At 33.2% G+C, this 21,110-nt stretch overlaps 1 protein-coding gene across 2 annotated transcripts; it reads left to right on the forward strand.

Annotated features, from left to right (window-relative positions):
• Positions 1-2,216: 2,216 nt before the first annotated feature.
• Positions 2,217-5,452, forward strand: LOC142627368 (mitochondrial uncoupling protein 3-like). Of its 2 annotated transcripts, none has more exons than XM_075801212.1 (2): positions 2,217-2,632; positions 4,459-5,452. In XM_075801212.1, the coding sequence occupies exons 1-2, from the start codon at positions 2,243-2,245 to the stop codon at positions 4,999-5,001; spliced, it is 933 nt and encodes a 310-aa protein (XP_075657327.1). In that variant the 5' UTR covers positions 2,217-2,242; the 3' UTR covers positions 5,002-5,452. The 2 variants fall into 2 exon arrangements, 1 of the variants encoding a protein (XP_075657327.1); XR_012842817.1 differs by having other exon boundaries at positions 2,491-2,632; positions 4,454-4,596.
• The last annotated feature ends 15,658 nt before the right edge of the window (positions 5,453-21,110 follow it).

Raw genomic sequence — 21,110 nt, forward strand, 5'->3', positions numbered from 1 at the left:
GAGATGGCTTCTCTCCGCATCCGAAGGATTCCTTCCCTCAGACATCTGATCCTTGTAGGACTGCAAAGCATGAGACAACATCAATAAGCACTTCTCCTGGTATTGCTTTTCCAAAGATATCTCTTATAGAGCTTTGCACAGCACTTCTTGAACCTCACTCTCGCATATCTGCACTTCACAATTAAGCCAATGAGTTGTAGCTTAAATGGCATCTCCTCTCTCTCTACATTACCCTCGTAAATGTAAAGTAGAAGGTGAGATCGCCGGTTCATGATCCACCATATGCATTGTGTGTATAATTCCAAAAAAAAAAGAAGTGCAAGTCACCAATTTTCCAATTCAATACCTTATCTTTATCAAGAATTTTAATTGATCTCTCTCTCTCTCTCTCTCTCTCTCTCTCACACACACACAACTATAAGATGTTTTAAATTTCAAGTTTGGATAACATAGGGAACCTCTCAAAAGACCTTTGGACTCGCTTCTAGCTAGTAAAACCTACAATTAATAGACCCCACCCATTAGAACCAATTGTCGGGTAATTCAGAAGCACCCACGACAAACTAAGCAGTTTATACCCATGCCTAGGAGCACTAATGGGGTGGGACTATTTGAATTTACAACTCTTAAACTTGCGCGTTTAATAAGTCACAAGAATTTCTTACATTCGTATCACTAAACATACTTCGCATATGATAACGTTATTCATTTATTACTTATATACTATATAGGACTTTAAATACTTGTTTTTTTTATACTTATAATTTTATCCAATTTCAAACAAATCAATAAAAATGATTGATAATTCGATATTGTAAATATTATTGCGTACAATTTACAAAAATTAATTTTTTTGATGGATACAAAAATTAATTTGAATATTCGTTTGTTAGACTATTAAAGTCTAATAATCATATTCATTATTATACTAATTTGTAAACATTTTATTATAGAAGTCATAACAACTTTAGTATTTTTTATTAAAAAATAATAATCCAAGCACAATATTGAGAATTTTGATTAGCGAGTTGGAGCACGCATTAAGATTGAACATGTGACTTCTCAACAACTTGTTTTTAAGTGAATTTATATTAATGTTGTTTTATAGTTGAGTTAGTAAGTTAAGTTTGGTATCAACTTATTTAACTTTTTGCTAATTATTTTTTGTTAAAAGTTGACTAAAATATATATGTATTTTGAAAATGTGTGGATTTAAAAATTATACATTAACAAAATAAGCTTAAATCTAAACAAATGCTATTGTAAGATTGCATGGTGTTCAAGTTTGGTATGAACTTGTCTCGAGTTCACCTACAAGGCAAGAGGCAACCCTAAAAGCTAAGATAAAACTTAGTTTATTATAACAAACACAAATAAGCCATTCATTAGAGTTTGTTTGGGAACAATCTATTTAGATTTTTTTTTTTGGCTAAAAGTATTGTAGATAAAAGATAAAAGTTAAATAAAATAAGTAAGTAACTTACATAACTTATAAATAATAGGAAAAATAAGCAAAATTTAAATAAAATAAGTAAATAATTCACATGAGACCCACAAATAGTAGGAAAAACTAAACAATAAGCTAGTTTGGGCTCACAAATAGTAGAAAAAATAAGAAATAAAATGACTTAAACCCACAAATAGTATGAAAAATAAGAAATTAATTTAAAACGTATTATTTCCTTAAAAAAAAAAGTGTAATAATTGGCTAATTGCCAAAGACTCATCACCTGTCCCCATTTTTGCCACTTTTTATTTTTCCTTCAATCGTATTTGGGCCTCTTTTAGAGGCCCTTCAAAAACCAATTTTTGAGGTTCAAGGGTCTGTTTGGATAGAGCTTATTGTTGAAAATTGAAAACTGAAAACTGAAAACACTGTACCAAAATAATTTTAAAATGTGTGAATAGTACCTTGGGACCCATTTTTAATGAAAAAGTGGCTGAAAAGTAAAATTTGTGGGTCCGTGAACAGTACACGAATGCACTGTTCACGGAAGAAAAGTCAATAACTACGGCTGGGAAGGAAAAAAAAAAAAAAAAAAAAACTGAAGCTGGACGCTGGACGCAGGCGCTGGACGCTGGACGCCCAATCCAAACACACGCCAAATCCGCAAAGACCTAAGAAATAAACAATAAACGGCACGTCGTTTATCCCCGAAAACACAGGAAAAAAAGAAAACGATTAATAAATAAATAAAGCTTCATTTACAGAGAAGAACAGATATGAGAATGAGAGTGAGAGATGAAACCAAGCGGTGAAGAAGAAGAAGAAGAAGGTCAGTTCCGGGCCCACAAAAATACCCACGTGAAGCTAATGCTGACGTCACTCTCAGCCATGGCTGCCGAGACCTCGACCTTCCCGATCGACCTCACGAAGACCAGGCTTCAGCTTGAGTCGAGGTCGAGGACCAACGCGTTCCGAGTGGCCACGGAGATCGTTCGGGAGCAAGGTCCGCTCGGGCTCTACAAGGGCTTGTCCCCAGCGATTATCAGACACCTCTTCTACACTCCCGTTCGGATCGTAGCTTACGAGAATCTCAGGAATGCGGTGGTCTCTGCCAACGGTGATGGTGGTTCGCTTTCTCTCTCTGCCAAAGCTCTTGCCGGTGGCTTCTCCGGTGTCATTGCTCAGGTAACACCCTCACCCTTTCACTTATTCCATTGTCACAGACTTTATGAGTTGAGATAACTGGGACGTACCCATTTGTTTATTTTTCGTGTATGTCATCAATCGGAGACTTTATGAGTTGAGTTAACTAGAATTCATGACATACACATTTGTTTATTTTTCATGTATGTCACTAATCGCAAAAAAAAAAAAAAAAAAGTAATTCAAACATTGGTTTTTAGGCTCATTTGTAATAGTAGTAGCTTTACTATTTTCCTTTTGGAAATAAGGAAACGAAGTGGGTATTGTAGTAGAGACCTCAAATTTTTTTTTAACTAAGAGTTGGTTGCAAAATAGGACTATAGAAGTGACTCAAAACCCCATGTGTTATTTGCTAGAAAATGTATACCTTTGGAGCTAATGTAATGAGCTCTTTGCTTAAATGACACTTCCTTATTTCATGTAATGAGATAGAGGACGAGGTCATCAGATCAAGACTGTTGGGTATACACGTGTTGAGTGAAGTGTCTCATTGAATAATGACGAGAAGAACGAGTGGTTAATATAACATAGTTGAGCTTGTACCCATTGAGTTTAGACCTTTGGTTTAAGTAACTACTCAAAGAGTTTTCCAAGGGTGTTTATCTCTACAACAACGACCCATTAAATACATAGGTTACCTTATATATAAGTCCTTCAAAGCTGCAAGTGATTAGTGGTTCAGAAAAGTTTGTGTAAAATTGTGATGGTTGCCCTTTGAAGGTGTTAATGAAGAAGTTACAAGAGTCTATTTTGGTAAGAGAAAAATTGAAGAAAACTTGGTAAGGTTTGAAGGAAACTGGCCCCCTAAGTCCTAATATACTCTCCACAAACATTTCCATTTACTACTACCCAATTGCTACAATTAACTTACTGCCAATCAACGGACAATAATTGTTCTAAACTAACTCAAATCCAAGTTATCCAACAAGTTACTTCTAAACAATATATGACTTAATGATCACTTACCATGACTATAGATTATCAACCCCAACTTGTATACAATCAATTGAGTTGTTTTTTAGGGTCCTCTGTTAGATGGTGATGTTTTGTGGTTCTTCAAATTTTTTTTTTTTTTTTTTTTTTTTGAGGATAAATGGATGGCTCTTCAATTAAGCATTACATCTTTCTAGAAAACAGAAAACCGTTCCTGGCATCACTTTAGAATATAGCTGATAGTCTTGGAGTTCCTATTTAAGGATGAGAAAGCATCATCCTGCATTCCTTTGAATTTGACAGGTAAATCTTAGACTATTCATTAACTCCATAGAGAGTATCAACTGGCTAAAAACTTTGCTTGATTGAATGGGGGAATATGGTCCTCAATCTCTTTTTTCCTCTTACAGAATATAATAGATCTTACCCCTCCTTATCAGTGTACTTTTTTTCGAAGCACTGGCTCAGAAAATGGATCATTGGCTTCGTCAGTAATGAGTCTGCTTATACTATTCCACCAAAAAAATTTCTTTGAGTTTAAAATGATCAATATGTGAAACTAGAACAAGTTATTGCTGAGATTTGCACGAGAACATATTTATCTGGTGTTTCATTTGTTTGCCAGGCCTTAGAGGTCTTAGGTATCTTTAAAAGTCAATTGTAGCTTTACTTTCAAATGATTCATGTCATGTCCTTAACTCCTAAGTGGACGAACACATAATGCTACAAGTTTAATGATATTTTAGTAACCAAATGATACTAATACCTGCTACAGTTCTTGGTTCAACAAGAAAACCTGTTGATTAATTTGTTTAGTGCATGGCATATTTGTTTGATGAGTAATGGTACTTCTCTATTTGCCATTAGTAGCGCAGGTAGTGGCGAGCCCTGCTGATCTTGTTAAGGTGAGGATGCAAGCAGATGGCCGTTTGGTGAGCCAAGGACTCCAACCTAGATACTCAGGCCCTCTTGATGCTTTAAACAAGATTGTGCGTACAGAAGGTTTTGGAGGACTTTGGAAAGGAGTTTTCCCAAATGTACAAAGAGCATTTTTGGTGAATATGGGAGAATTAGCATGCTATGATCATGCAAAACGTTTTGTTATTCAAAATCAAATAGCTAATGACAATATCTATGCCCACACCTTGGCCTCTATTATGTCAGGTCTTTCGGCAACTACTTTGAGTTGTCCAGCTGATGTAGTAAAGACAAGAATGATGAACCAGGCAGCAGGCAAAGAAGGGAAGATTATTTACAACAGTTCTTATGATTGTCTAGTGACGACTGTTAGAATTGAAGGATTGAGAGCACTATGGAAGGGGTTCTTTCCAACATGGGCAAGGCTTGGTCCATGGCAATTTGTGTTTTGGGTCTCTTATGAGAAACTCAGACAAATTGCAGGGCTCTCCTCCTTCTGATAAATTAATTGTTCAGCACTCACCATGCAACTGTTAAGATCTAAATTAGAGCCATTCATAAGCACCTTTTCAAGCTTCAAAGATGGCGAATCAATTACCCTCTTTCATGCAATGATTCATATATCTGTTGCATTGGATGGTGATTGGCGTCCGCCTCTTAAGAGTAAAAGAGTGCCACACATTACGTCAGTGCTATAGAAAGGCCTAGTTTTTTGCCCATTTTTAAACTATTCTGAGTTTTGGTTCTCAGCATGTAATAAAACAGTTAGCTGGTGACCATTGATATTAAGTGACATTCATGTATTGAAGATCAGATTTGCATGTAGACACAGCCTTTTAGTGGCAGGTCCATTTACTTGGAAATTTTCCTTGGAATGCTCAAAGGCATTTTACAATCCTAAAAGTCTTGTAGAGTTTTATTTATGAACTTGGAATGTACAATCGTAATAAGATTCTCATTAGCTTATTCCCAAGAATTTTGAAGGGATTTTTGTTCTCAAACTACTCATGTAGAATATAAACTTGAAATGTCTCAAGAAAAATTAATAATATCAATTATCTCAAGAAACAAAATACAAAACAAAATGATCTCAAGAAATATCTCAAGCTAAGACATAGCATAAACACTTTATATTGTTAAGGTCTACAAAATGATGACCTGACTTCAATTGGGGTGAGGGAGAGAGAGTAGTCAGGTGAGGAAGGGAGCATAAACATGAACATGATACTATCAATATAGCACAAATAGAATTTTCGAAAACTCTGGAATGTGTACACAAGACAAGTATCCCATATATATTCAAAGGAATTCAAAATTCTGCTTATCATAAAGTTTTATGGGAACTGACATAAAAAAAAAAAAAAAGATTTCCCTTAATTATTTGCAACCAAAGAATGTTTGGAAACTCAAAAGACGACTTAGAACCAATGTCATGTATGCGTCAACTCTCAAATGGCAATCCAAATGTTTAGCCTGTGTTCAGCGATTCTACTAGAGCCCTGATTGAGAATCGATGATTGATTAATGATAGAAGCCTTGCTTTGCCTTATGCCTGCACCTTTTTTCCAAAGATACATTAGCATTTGAAACTATTACATATACTCCATTATATTTCTTTTTATCATCGGCTCAAAACATTAATAGATTTCTTTTATGAGTGGATGGAATTCAAATTCAAATTCAAGTCCATTATTTGGCAACAAGAGATTTAATTAGTTTAATGAACTAAAACTACTACTTTGTCATACGCTAATTATTGTTGTACACGCTGAGTTATACATTGACGTACAAACTTTAGCTAAAACTTTGTTTTAAAAACATGATTTCAATTACAGTTGTGAAATTAGGAAACTGTGTTTTGAAAATATGATTTCACAATTATAACTGAAATCGTGTTTTCAAAACACACTTTCAGTCGTATATCCCATACGCAGTATCTATCACTACTCTTTGCCAACAACTCCTAGCTGTTTCTAGGGGTGGCAACCCATTCATAACTGGCAAACCTATTAGAATTTTCCTTACTGTGAATTAAGGCAATTTATGTTTCAGATGATCAGCTGTAAATATTCAGTATCACCCCCAGCTTCCACAATTCAATTTCCCTTTGTAGTTGCTTGTTAATTCCTGGTTCCCACAGATGTTTAAGGCTCTATTGCCTGATTGGAACTGGGCCAGACTTCTGAGCCCATTTTCTTGCCCTACCTTCTTTAAAGTGGGCTGGTTTTCAGCTTCAAGGCAATTAGGTCATCCAGCTGTTTGATAGTTGGGGGTTGAGCTCCCTTGATCGCATCCATGTAATGATAGGCTGATAGAAAACTTTATGCCTGTTTAATATTCTAGTTATGGAACAACCATTGTTACTTCTCTTTCCCATTTGATATCATTGTGCACTACTAGTATATGTCAGAGATTGATGAAGGTAACTTAACTTCCCCACCAAATTTGTTTGCAGTTTAGTGTTTAGTAAATGTAATCCATAAATGGCTTCTAACTATACCAATTTATAACATCCTAAATGTGTGAAGTTGGATGCTCACAAGTCAACCCTAAAACTCCTGGAACCATCATAATTTCTGTGATTGCCATTTTCCCTTTTACCATGAAATGTTATGAGTAAGTTGCTCTTTAGGGTTACCATATTATTACAACTTTACTTAAAGAAATAGTATCACAACTCGAAAAAAACACAGGATACATTTATGTTATATTTCAAAAGGATTAACTAATTACATTTAAGGCTCTAATCACTTATATTTTTTACCTAATAAACATCAGATATGAGACTCGGCACATACGACACAGCACACCAATAAAACCCAATCCAATCAAGTTCACGAAGTTTTCTATCAGCCTATCATTACACGGACCCTTAACTCTAGCTAACCAATGAACTGGCCTAATTTGTTTCCGAAGTTCTTGTGGCTTTGTTTGTCAAAAGCTCTAAATATGCATATATAATATAATAACCATTCCACCTTGTTATACATGACACTAAGAAGATTCCTACATATCTCTGACTCACTGAATCACATGCACAATTGGACCACACAGAATTACAGATCACTTATAGTAGCTATGTATGACACTTTCTCCAAAAAACAATTTACCAGCTTTCAAATGAATCCCATAATCTCTCCCAAAAAAACTCTTGAAGTAGACCAAACGAAGAAAAAGTTGTGTTTGTTGTTATAAAATACTGAAACACTTGTTCCCATCGAACAAACATAAGGGCATGCTTTCACAAAGTACTCTTGCTTTTCTCAGAGTACTCTTGCTTTTTAATATATTTTGGAGGATATGTCATAAAAGTACCGTATTAAAGGCTTATCATAGTTGGTTGCTAATTCGTAACAGAGAAAGGTAAACCAATTGTACATAAATATCATTGGGTCCAACTCTGAAGAAGTACTGAACAAATGTACACTTAGTTGGTAGAGCTGAGAATACTTCTCCAACTACATTTCCATATGGATGTGACAGTATCTGCTCGAAATAACTCCCCAATTTAACGTAGAGGACCAGAGGTACTGTCTTCTTGCTCCAACACTTTACTTCTAACGACCTTTGCTAGCTTATTTTCCAATAAATAACTAAGATACTCCAACAAAAAAAAAAATCTGAGGATATTGAGAAATAGAAAGTAGAATCCCTTCTTGTTTGTTTCACATAATGAAAGAGTACTACTCCACAAAATAACCAATGAAATAAGCTTAATAGGGCTTTACTCTGCTTATATGCACATAATTAGCTTTCCCAAACTGTATGAGAAAAGGATTATCTCAATTTGAATTTAATCATTTTCAATATTAAAATTATAAATCTAAAAGTATATCTATGTCACATAAATTTAAAAGTCAAGACATAAAACTATGAAATGGACACAATTCTTAAATGAAGTGGATAACGTTCTGCGAGGATGACACATTTTTTCTTTGATATGTAAATTTTGCTTTGAAAATGACTCAAAATTAATATATACAAACTAGTGACATCCGCTTTACAAGATGTAATCTCTAACCAGTTATGCTAGTCCTTGAACTTGAAGATAATATATCGATAGAAAACCTATTTCCTCTTAAGTAAAATGGTACTTATAAATGGATACATATTGGTATTTAGATCATAAGAGCATATTATGTAAAAGAAAACAGGGAAATAAGATTCACAAGTTGACTTGCCAAAAACCCTTACCGAAGCCATGCACTCATGCTAGTCCTTTTAAGGTGGGTTTGGGGCCCTATATATATGCTTAATAAATTTCATCTACCCCTCTCTTCTTAATAATTAATTAATTAATTATGGAGAAAATTTAAAAATCAAAAACCTGTTCCAAGTCACAGTTAATTCTAATAAAAACATTGCCTTGCCACCACCATCCTTACGCGTCCTGATATGAATGACAATCTCCTATATATGTTCAAATATATTTTTTTTCTCATAATTAAGATTACTTGTTTTTCTCTTTTCTAATTATTTTAGCAACATATTTTTGGTTTTTTTTGGGGGGGAGGGGGGTCATGAGAATAGCCCACTTTAGATTTTTGCAAGTGAAACACAACTTATATCAAATTTAGATTTTCGCAAGCTTTAATTAGCTCAAAGCATTTTAACAAAATCAATGGTATGCATGCATGTTAAGGAATTACTGGGTTGTTTTATAGTACATATATGTATTAATAATGGAAGCACATTCTTAAATTGTATAGTAAATAACAAATGCATGCATGTGTATTCAGGGGCGGAGCAATAGCAAGGCTTCCCCCCCACCCCCAATTTTTAAAAAATTTCTTTTATATTATGTATAAGTATTAAAAACTTTAAACATTTTGCTACAAAAATAGAAGTTTCCTCCTCAAATGTTTGAGTTAGTTTAATGATGCTCTTAAAAACTAATAAAATTTGTCAATCGGTCTAATAGTTATAGAAACAATATAGTTTTTTTTTTCAAATTCTTTTTTTTGTATATGTTTAATATCAAACTGAATAGTTTTCATATACTAATTGGAGTTTAAAAGATTATAAATTCTCTTAAAATTATCTTGCGAATATACATATGTGAAAGTTATTAATTTTATATACTATATATTTATAAATTATGACTTACTTTAGTATCAAAATATTAATATTTATATATATATGTATGTGCATTTATACATGTGTGTGATGATTTATCTTAATTCCTAATTACCATATTAGTAACAAAATTTGACCATAAATAAAGAAGTCTAGCTCCAGTCCTGCGTGCATGTATAAACTATGAAGTTATAGAATACAACGCATCTGACTCAAAAAAAAAAAATACAAAGCATCGTGACCACATGGTAATTAAATGCCTGAATTTAGTATCAGTTTTTAAGAGGTACAACTAAGCAAACTGGGAATTTGTACGACACTAATTGTTGTGAGGCACGAGGATATATTTATTATCCAGTGTCTCCTATTTCCTTTTCTTTTTTATGATGCACCAGTTTTTTGTTTTATCTCTGACAATTGTAAATGTGAGCTTGGTTTTTCCATTTTGATAATTAAGCCAAAATATAGAGAGAAAATCATTGATTTTCACACATAAATTTATTGCATTTTGTGTGCGCACTTTATTTTTCAAAACCTGTATAAAAAAATATTGTTTAATAAAGTAGTAAATACCATACATCATAATTGGTGGTCTTGTCTTATGGTACTTGTAGAAAGTTGCATAAGCCATTTTGGATTTAACATCAAGAGATTCAAAAGAAAAATAAAGGAAAATGTTTTTCTGTTGAGTTTTGTCACCTTGGTGTGATTTATACATTATGATCATTTTGGGCTTTAAATTTTGGTTTCATTAGTATAATTATTATCAGAACCATTTTGGAGGCAGTTATGGCATACTGGCTCCATTTGACAAATGCAGTGCTCAAAATCACCAACCACACAAACTTCTTGGTGGTTTTTTAACTGTAATGATATAAATACATTTCCTTTATATTGAATTTAGAGCATTTATCATTGCCAAATTAAATATGAATTGCAGCACTTTCAGCTCTTAATTAATTTGTATAAGGACCACAGCTTTCACTCAAGATAAATGTAATTCATCATAGCATAAATGTGTACACACATATATGTGAAAAAAAAAATTAATCATTATCTTTTCTTTTTTTAAAAATTTTTTTTTTTATAAACGAAACATTTTGAAGCCATAATGTGGATGGATATTATATTTTGGAAAATGTGTATTTTTTTTTACCTAAAAAGAAAAAAAATTTAATCATTATGTTTTATTTTATAAACGAAACATTTTGAATCCATAATGTGATAGATATTATAATTTGGAAAATGTTTGCTAATGTCTTAAAGGTATTGATTTAAAAAATATTTTTTAAACTTTTTTATATAAAAAGAAAAAATAACTGATTTTTCGACAACTTTTTATATTTCTCTGGGTAAATTGCAAATTACACTCTTAAAGTTTTAGAGTGTTTGGATTTTACACCCTAACGCTTCAGTATTTATATTTTACTCTCTAAATTTTAGGAGTTTTTGGATTTTACTACCAAAAATTTGGGGATGTTTGAATTATACTCGCAATATAAAATTCAAACACCCCCAAACTTTAGGAGGATAAATTTCAAATTCTAAAATTTCAGCGTGTAAAATCTAAATATCCCAAACTTTATAATTTGTAATTTACTATATTTTTCGTGAAAATTGTATCAAATTTTTTTTAAAATAATCAATTAACAAATGTTTTAAACACACCTGTTTAACCAGGCCCTTATATTTTTGCTGATAAATTGTAATGCAGAGTAGCATGCATGCACCAGGGTACGTGGTCTCAACTTTTGCTGCAGAAGGAAGCATTATAAATGAGAGTAAATAGAAATCAGAAAACACTCTCTCTCATGAAATAAGCATAAACAATCGATCTGTCAAGTTTCTCTGTAAAAAAAAGTAACGTCTAGGAAGAAATTCAGGTGTTTTCTTATTACAAAGCCAGGAAGAAAATGCTGGACAACAATATTTCAGCGTGGGTGGGCATGCATTTGCTCATTTCATTAATTGTAACGTGCTTCACATTTTTTTTTTTTTTTTACTGAATGAAAAGGGTAAAGGTTGACCAACCGTACGTGGTGAATTACATTTATTTTTTTACGTATGATCAGTGATCACCATAGCTTTTTTTTTTTTTTGAATTGAAATCACCATAGCTATTTACTCGTTAAGATTTGATAGGAATCAATACTTTAAGTAGCCTATACTAGAATTGGGAATCAAAATCACTCCCTTAACTGAAGCAATAGAACAATGTTTACAAAGATTTACTAAATTTAACTAAGGGAACACTCCCTTAAATGAAGCAATTGAACAATGTTTATAAGGATTTACTAAAATTAACTAAGGGAAAAGTTAACAGATGGTCTAAGAATTTTGATTTAAAAAATATTTTTTAAAATTTTTATGAGAAAAGAAATAATGAATTAATATTTTTAACGGCTTTTTATATTTTATATTAAAGTGATGTCAAAACATTCTTAAAATTATTTATTAACAATTGTCCGCATTTGTTAACGGGACCCACTAACTAAATATAAGATTAGAGTGAACATATTGAAGCAATGATTAGTCTTGCAATGAATATATTTGGGAAAACAATTGCATGAATGCTTGTTTATATATGTGTATCTATTTGTTAGGGTCATCTTAGTGTTGGCTAATTCCATGTCAAAAGTTTTGATGCAATCCTAATAATTTCCATGTATTCACTGTAGGGCAAAATTTAGGTACAGTACCTTAGGTTCCCTATTTAAAATTTTGACATTTGTCTAATTTAACACCTCAAGTAAACGGCGTTAAAAAAGAAAAGAAAAGAAAATCTCATATCTCTCTCGGTGTGTATCTGCTTCCTTTCTTCTTCTTTTTCTCTCTCTCTCTCTCAGTGTGTGTGTGTATGTATGTGTATCTGTTTCCTTCTTCTTTTTTGATCTATGAGGCTTTCTTCGTTTCTGATCTATGATTCTTCTTTTTTGATCTATGATTCTCTCTCTCTCTCTCTCTCTCTCTCTCTCTCTCTCTCTCTCTCTCTCTCGATGTGTGTATGTATGTGTATTTGTTTCCTTCTTCTTTTCTGATTTATGAGTCTTTCTTCGTTTCTGATCTATGATTCTAATCTATGATTCTTTCTTCTTTTTTGGAGATTTTAAGCCAGTGGGTTCTCTTGCAGTTGCAGTACTGGAAAAAGAAGGAAGAAGGAAAAAAATAATTTAGTTTTAATGCCGTTTGTTTGGGTTATTAAATTAGACAGATGTCAAAATTTTAAGTAGAGAACCTAAGGTACTGTACTTAAGTTTTGCCCTTCATTGTAATTGGGTACGTTGAGTGTAAAACTAGAAGATGTCAAGAGTTGTCGTTTAATATGTTGTACAAAGAATTTCGCCTAACGTTGACTTAACAATCGAGTCGATAAAAAAAGTTTGCTTAATGTTCCCCAAATAGTTGGGTCAATTAAGATCATCAATGTGGCCTTCTAGGGGAGTTCGGCTGGCCTTCACCTGACAATTAGGTCCACCAAACTTTTACAGAAAGCCACCGACCTAGGCTTTTCAAAGGCTTTTTGTAGCAACTTAAACCCCAAACCTTACATGTATTTAAACATGACTTTGTGACCCTAATTTAGATAAGAGGAAGATAGCCACAAAGCTAAGAGAGACTCGATAGGAACATTCCTAGAGTCTTTCTACCTCTTCCATCAAATATCCATGAAGAGGTTTTTTATTCCATGCACCAAGATCCAAAAATGTATTGGACATTTGTTGAAATCACAGAACTTTCATCCCAGTGCAACAACAAAATTAAAATTTTCAAGAGGTTATTGGAATTGGTTGGAGGTTTTGGTCGTGATTGCGGATATGTTATCCATGGAGCATTCATATAACTAAAAATTTAATATGTTTTAGAGTAGTAGAAAGTTGTTGTTATAAGTCGGTGTACCAGTTGTAAAGTCTATGTAAATGTTTTACATAAATTGTAATAACTTCTCTTGCTATAATGAATTGTTCTATTGGAAGGTTTTCCCTAGTAGTTTTTACTTTGGAACAATTGCTCAGATAGTTTTTTGTAGGTTACTATACTGTGTTCATTGCTATTTATTTTTGTACAATATTGGTGTTGTTTGCACTAATTAAAGCCTCAAACAAAAATTGATTATTAATTGCTTGGCTTAATATTGGTCAATTCACATGGTATGGTTCTAAACGAACTTTCACTATTGAATAATGGCAATGTTATATACCTTAAATGCTTTTCCAACTTATCATGTATGTATTTGGAACTCAACCTTTTATAAATTCTTTCTGTCTAAAAACACATGAAGGTTTGCAAATAATGACATGCATGAATGAAGCAAAATAAACCCATGCACACATTTATAAATATTTTCAAATATCATTAACTGAGCTAAAATTTTTTTGAGACTGACTTAGGGATAACTAGCAATATTCATGTGTGATGCATTAAAAATTAAATTTAAATTAAAAAAAAATTCATTTAATGGAAAAAAAAAAGACCTCAAGTTACTTAAATTATGTCATGTAAAATTGAGTGTTTATCAGTACATATTAAAAAAAGTTTTGTTAAATTTTTCAAAACAAATATCAAATTTTTATTTGAATTTAATTAAACTCTTGGTAATAAAATTTTCATATAAAGAATATTTCAAACTTCTTAAAAGTTAAAACTTTAGGATTAAAATTTTGTTTCCATCATTGTCATTAGTCATTACTATCATTGTGGGGATAAAAGGTCCAAGATGCGTTTTTGAGTTATGGACTTTGTTCGAGGATGTTTATCTATCTGAGGACGGATTGATGGCAATAAAAATGTCAAACTTAGAGACCCACGAGTAAATTGTGGTGGAAGAAGTTAATGGAAGTAATCTGAGGAGGGGTATCTCCTCGGCTCAATGAAGTAAGGGTCCAATGGTACGTCATGTTGACTAGAATGATCTTTTAGGAGGTCTTGTGGATGAAGATATGTTTCACGGGGGCACAGAGAGCAAGAACAGTTGTAAAATATCTTAAAGAAAGCTGCTATCACTGCATTGAATGCTCTGTACCTAAATCTCTGGCCGCATTAATGAGGAAATGATATTTGAACAGTGATTTTCAGCCTTACAGTTATTACCTAAAGATTTCAAGAAGGTGTTAATGGGACAAGTATCAAGGGAGCAGTCTAGATCTACACGTGGAGAACAAAAATGAAGGGGGGTGGAAGGAGTATAGGAAGGAAGAAGGTCCCGAAGAAGGGGGGAATCATGAGATAAGAAGAGAAAACACTGTAAACTGGATATCTGTAATTAATCTTTAAGAGAGAAGAAATATAAGAATTTGTTCCTCGGCTTGAGTCCGAGGACAAGTTTCATCATATAAACCCATTTATTCTTATCATTTTGTAATCTTGGACCACTGTTATTACCGTTTAAGCTCATTAGAAACAAGATTTCTGACCCATTCTCTATAAATTTATTGTATTTGGCTCTTTGGGCCTATACCCTTCCTCTTGTTGGGTTTAGGTACAAATTGCAACCTTACAATCATTGTTATGACAAATAAAATACGAAAGGTCAAAAAAACTAAATTCTCTCTAATTTTTTTAAAAAAGATTTATTCATTTAAAATAAAGGAAATTTAAACTGATTAGATCAAAGTTTACTTCATCTTAAATTCCCATGGAATTTTTTTTATGACTTCTCATTTTTAAAATTGGGAAGAAGTGCACACTTAATTGTGAATTTGATTTTCTTTGAAAAAGAAAAAAATATTCTTACCTATCAAATAATTTGGCCAACAGAATATTTTCTTCCCATCAAAGGAGAAAAAGGAAAAAAAATAAACAGAAAGGGAAACACTATTTGGATACGCTTATTGCTCTTCCCATTAAAGGAGAAAAAGGAAAAAAAAACCAAAAAAACAAAAAAAGAAAAAGAAAAATACTATTATTGAAAATTGAAAATACTGTTGCAAAGTAAATTTTAAATATATAAATAGTATCATAAGACTCAATTTTAAAATTATTTTTGTTAAATTTTGAACTTGCGAGTATCAGCCTTTGGAATCCACGTAACAAACGCAAACTCTAAGAACTTTTTTTTTTTAATTTTTTTTTTTTTTGGGAGAAACAATCAGTAAAAATTGTAAGTGAATGATTGTCGACTACCCAAAAAGAAATAGTGACGTGCGGATACTGGGATTGGAGTACTCTACGACAGACTTCATTAATGGGAATTTAAGACTACGGGCATGTTGGGACAGTAAAGATATTTAAAGCTGACAGGAACAAAATTGTGGATTTAATAGAATACAAATGTGTTGTTATACACCATTGTTTATATCTCTCTATGTATCAAGTCTTGACTCAAATAAGTAGCCATCAAAAAATTTAATTATATTCTCAAAAAAAAAAAAAAACCTTAATTACACGATACATTCAATGGTAATGCAACTTACCTAGATGACCTAGTGATCAGTCTTGTGATTAAAAGAACAAAGTTTCTGCATTATGGATCATAAGACAATCCACATGTATCAAATCATGTGTCATTAAATCATTCAAACAAATCGCTTAACTATTAAATAAATCTTGTAACCATAAGTACATGAGTAATTTTTTAAGTTATCATGTAGTAGCTGGGTTGGAGGAACTAATTAACTCTAGTCTAAACAAATGCTTAAGGATGATAATTCGAATTGTCATATATATAATGATTTGAAGGAGATTCACTTAACTTGGTTTGAAATAAAATTGTACCGTGTATGATATACTTTTATTCATTATATATATATTTATAACAAAGTAAACACATGTTTTCTATTATTAAAAGTATATATCAAACATTTCTCATTTTATATTTGTATATGTACGTTTTTAGACCCCTTAAACACAAACAGATTAACCTAGTTATTTAGCCAAATGATTAACTTAGGTAAATTATTCAGATCTAGGTTAACACAAGTAAATCATATCATTACAAGTGCGAAAAATAAAGAACACAATAATATGATAACCCAAGAAAACCAAACCGGTAAAAAACCTGGAGAGGATTTAACCTAGCTATCCTCGAGGTAAAACAAGATCCACTATGAAAGAATTGAAATTTACACAATAGCGACTTAGACCACTAACATCTTATTACTACCTCGAGTAGGAAACTTACTACCACGACCACGTGACAGCTCTAAGTCCATGGACTACTTCTTTCTCAGATTTACAGCATTCACAAGTACACCACTTGTATATATTTAAGCTCTTTATGTAGCTGTAAAGTTGTGATTTACAACTATGTTTTATGTTAGTTTTATTCCATAACAAAAAGTGTTGTATTTGCTTTAATTTTGTTCCTTGTATTTTGTAGGATTTTATTGTATTGGGTTTAGTATTAAGTTGGTGAAAAAATCGAGCATAAAATGAAGAATCAGTGGATTTCGGGACTATCTCGCTAGTAGCTAACCTGTGAAATAGCCACGTGAGAAGCACATGCTGGAAGCTGAAGAGTCGTGCCAGCCTGGAGAATTTCGCAAGTGTCTCGCGGGTAAGGCCTTCTTGCGAGATACCCGCGAACCTCTCTACCTGGAGGATTTTTAAGTGTAAATTTTTTACCCTTCACCCATACTATATATACCCTCATTACCCACAAATGTGTAAGGATGCCATTAAGAGAGAAAAACCCTTAATAAGTTTTCAACAACAAACACACCCATCTTTTAGAGAGAGAGCTACTAATCCTTAGTGAGAAATCATCCTAGCCTCTTCTCCTTCCCTCTCCCATTGTCATACCTTGAGAGGAGATTTGTACCCAAACACAACCCACACCTTTCGAAAGTGCAGAGAGTGTTTTGGAATTTAGGAAGTTTTGGGGATTTGCCAAAATAAGCTGGTGAGGCTTGGCGGATGCAATCGGGCGTATTGTAGGATCCGAAAAGCTAGAGAAGACATGACTCCGTGAAGTCCGTTAGTAGCAGGAGCTTAGAGAGCTCAAGTACATTGAGTAGACTAGGCTTGGAGGGTCTTTTGTTATTCGTGTACTTCAACTTTATTCTCTAGTGGATCGATTTACCGCTTGGAGGGCGGCAGAAAGGTTTTTCACTGAGTTCTTCGGTTTCCTCTTTGATAACACATCGGCGTGTTATTTTGTGTTTGCATCTTTCTTCCTTTACTCTCATGCTTTACTTTTATTTTTTGGTGTTCATGTTTATACACTAGAGTAGTATCGGTTGTTTGCGCTTCATGTACTCTTGTTTCCGCACTTAGTTTAAGTAAGAGTAAAATCAACAAAGCCGTAATTTTTTTTTGGTTTTGGGTCTAAACAGCTCTTGTTTTTTTAACACAAATCCGAGCTTTCAACAGCAACTGAAACGATCACCAAGCTCTCGACATCAATCTCGATATTGATAACCCTAAGTGTGTATGAAGGCAAACACCTCTAGATCTCAAAAAAGATTCAACACACAGCATAAACAACAACCTCAAAAATGTGGTTAGGGTTTTCCTATTTATATGAAACATAAAACATAAAACCATACACGTCAAACGGGCTTGGGCTGAGTTGGAAAATTCTACAGAAAAACAATTTGCACAAGCTTCGATCGATCGAGTCTAATTTTCAATCGATCGAGTCTTGCAGATTTACATAATAAATCTTGCAGTATACTCCATTCCAACTATACAAATAAATACACTTTGAGCAGTCTAATTTTAGACTCTAAGTTTTGATCATGGTTTGCCAAATTACACATTGAAGTTCTAATACATTTAGATCCTAAATCCTTAGAACCTAACAAACTCCCCATTTGGCAATCCGTGACAAAACACAAAATACACAAAATGCTCAAAGTTACACAAACAACCCATTACATTAAAAACGGCCAACCAAAAACAATTCAACCTAACTACTATCTATTAGTTGCAAGTGTAGACAGCAGCACGACTGAACCAACCTGTCTTTTCCCTGAAACACTTAACAAACACTTAAACGCATGTGTGGAAAATACAAGTAAAAAATAAATAAATTCTTGATTTCACATAACATAAAATAAAAGACATATATCACAAATAACCTCATAAATATAAAACAATAGTCAATGTATCACAATGTGAAGCAAGAAAAGAAATAGAAAAATAAAATGTCTCCCCTTAACATATACATCAGCCAAAAAAAATAAATACATCAGGAACAAAACAGCATGAGCCAAAAAAAAATAGATACAAGATGAAGCACCTAGATACAATCTAAAGCTCCAAAACTCCAAAAACCAAAAAATCTCCCCCTATCTCCATCCATATGTACTCTTCCTTTTTGTGACGAATTGCCAAAGGGCAATCAAGACTCACCATCAAAAGGAGTTGGTGGAGGCGACTGCCGAATACTAGCCTAGTCCGCACGCAAGCTTGAAGCTTTGTGAGGACATCCACTAATAGCTGACCATGAGCTGCCTGAACGGTCACAACAGTGTCCAAAATACGATGAAAGCTAGAATCATCCAAAGTAGAAGGTGGAGGATTAGCAGCAGCAGTCGGATCAATAAACTCCTCAACAGTAGGATCACCTAAAGAAGAAGGAGGAAGAGGTGCAACACCCGAAGAAGACTCAACTCTAGGGCATTTAGAGCTCTCTTGCATCTGAGCAGCTCTCTGCTGAAGGAAGGTGGCACCTATGGGAGCTATAATGTGAACAGAATCAGAAGCTGGAAAATCCTCTAATCCTAGATGTTACAAAATCCGATGTATGAAAACAGGGAAGAACAGACCATGTGACCTAGAACTACTCCTATGAACCTTAACCACAGATCGAATGAAAAGAGTAGGAAAACTCATGGGAGCATCGGTCACTAGAGCATACAAAAATGCACAACGCTCAATAGGAATGGTGTGCAAGTGAGAAATAGGCCAGATGGAATGACATGAAATCCTGAAAAACAAATAATTGAGCTCAGTAAGCTCATGAAAGTTAATGTGAGGATCAGTACCTCACTAAATGGTAGTACTAGTGATGATGGACATAATGTCATCCATGGGAGGAGACTCAATATAGGGATAAACTGGCTATTGTACCAAAGGTACACCAAGAGCAGAGGCCATTACCTGAGGAGTAATGGTATACTCTTCTCCTCTTATCTAACTCTTCACAAACTGATTGTTGGATGAAGTGGAGTGAATAGAGAGGTTCAAATAGAACTCTCTAATCAGAACAGCCGGAGGAGGAGGACCTATATCTAAGAGAGGCAACCAACCCCTACGATCAAAATTCCTACGAATCTCAAGGTCCAACTCATCTAAAATCACTTTCCTCTCGGCCTATACCTTCTTATATATGTTCAACTTCTCAAAGGTTTCTTGGTTTTTCTTAGTGAGAAACCGATGACACTTAAAGGATGGAGAAGAAGAAGAGGAGGTGGTCCTATGAGCTCTAGTCTTCCTAACCATGATGCTAAGGAATGGAATAGGATAGACACACAAAAAAAAAAAAACCAAGGGCAGACTGCATCAGACAAGGTTAGAGCACAAAACAAAATATAGAAAATAACAATTTATATGATGCATGAATAGAACAACTACATAATGCATGCTCTAATGCATTGAGAATAGTTCAATTTTACTTTAAAGACACAGAATTTGGCTTGAACATAGAGTTTATTTCAAAAACCCCAAACTTTGAAAACTCACTTTCAAAAATCCCAACAAATTGATCAATTTATCATTACACAAGTTAGATAACAGTATATAATGACAAAATGAATCAATAACACAAGCCAATTTCATCAATATATGCTTGCTTGAACAAAATCCCTAATTCGGGTAGTTTCAGCCCTAGAAATTTCAATTTGTTCCAATTCATCAAATTGATCAAATTAAACCATGAAGAACATGTTTAAATCATCCAACAACAAAAACCAATTGATCAATTTTGAAAGAAATCATTGAAAACATCAAAAACCCGAAATTTCTATAGGTTCGAAATTCCCACCAAAAATGCATAAAAAATGCATGAAATATGTGAATAAAATGAAAAAAAAAGGGGTAGAATAGTCTTATTGGTGCTAGAAGACAAAACTTGAAGAAAATTTGAGGGAAAACGACAAAAAATTCGTCTTTGAATCTAGATCGATTGAAGAGAGAGAGAATAGCTTTTGAAACTTTTGAAAAAGTGAAGAACATGTGAAAAGCTAATGTTTTTAAAAAACCTTCTGAACAATTTTTGATTGATCAAAAAACACATTCGATTGATCCAGCATCGATCGAGCTAGGCAGATTCAAACCTAATTTTTAATCACAATTTCAATCGGTTAAGCAACAGGTTCGATTGATTGAAAATCTTGAAAAATCAATTTTTCAAAAAACTGAGCATTTTAATGCAGAAACTCCTAAAAACTCATTATTTTATGAATGAAATGCATGAGTATGGGATAAAAAGTTTTTCAAAAATGCTTGAATTTAACCCTCATTATCCAAAAATAAGATTTTCAACCAATTTGTCCTCAAAAACACAAACTTTAAACACATTTTGTAACAAAATCAAGGCTTGTCAATTTTGGATGGCCACAACAAGATCACACACAATAATATGTACCAAGTT

The sequence above is a fragment of the Castanea sativa genome, chromosome 3, assembly GCF_040712315.1.
Source record: "Castanea sativa cultivar Marrone di Chiusa Pesio chromosome 3, ASM4071231v1".
In the NCBI taxonomy this organism is placed as follows: Eukaryota; Viridiplantae; Streptophyta; class Magnoliopsida; order Fagales; family Fagaceae; genus Castanea; species Castanea sativa.

Bases quoted from the DNA above. Each gene is read 5' to 3' on its own strand.
- LOC142627368 (XM_075801212.1), top strand. From the start codon at position 2,243: ATGAAACCAAGCGGTGAAGAAGAAGAAGAAGAAGGTCAGTTCCGGGCC. The intron at 2,633-4,458 runs GTAACACCCTCA...TTAGTAGCGCAG, and splicing joins TCTCCGGTGTCATTGCTCAG to GTAGTGGCGAGCCCTGCTGA.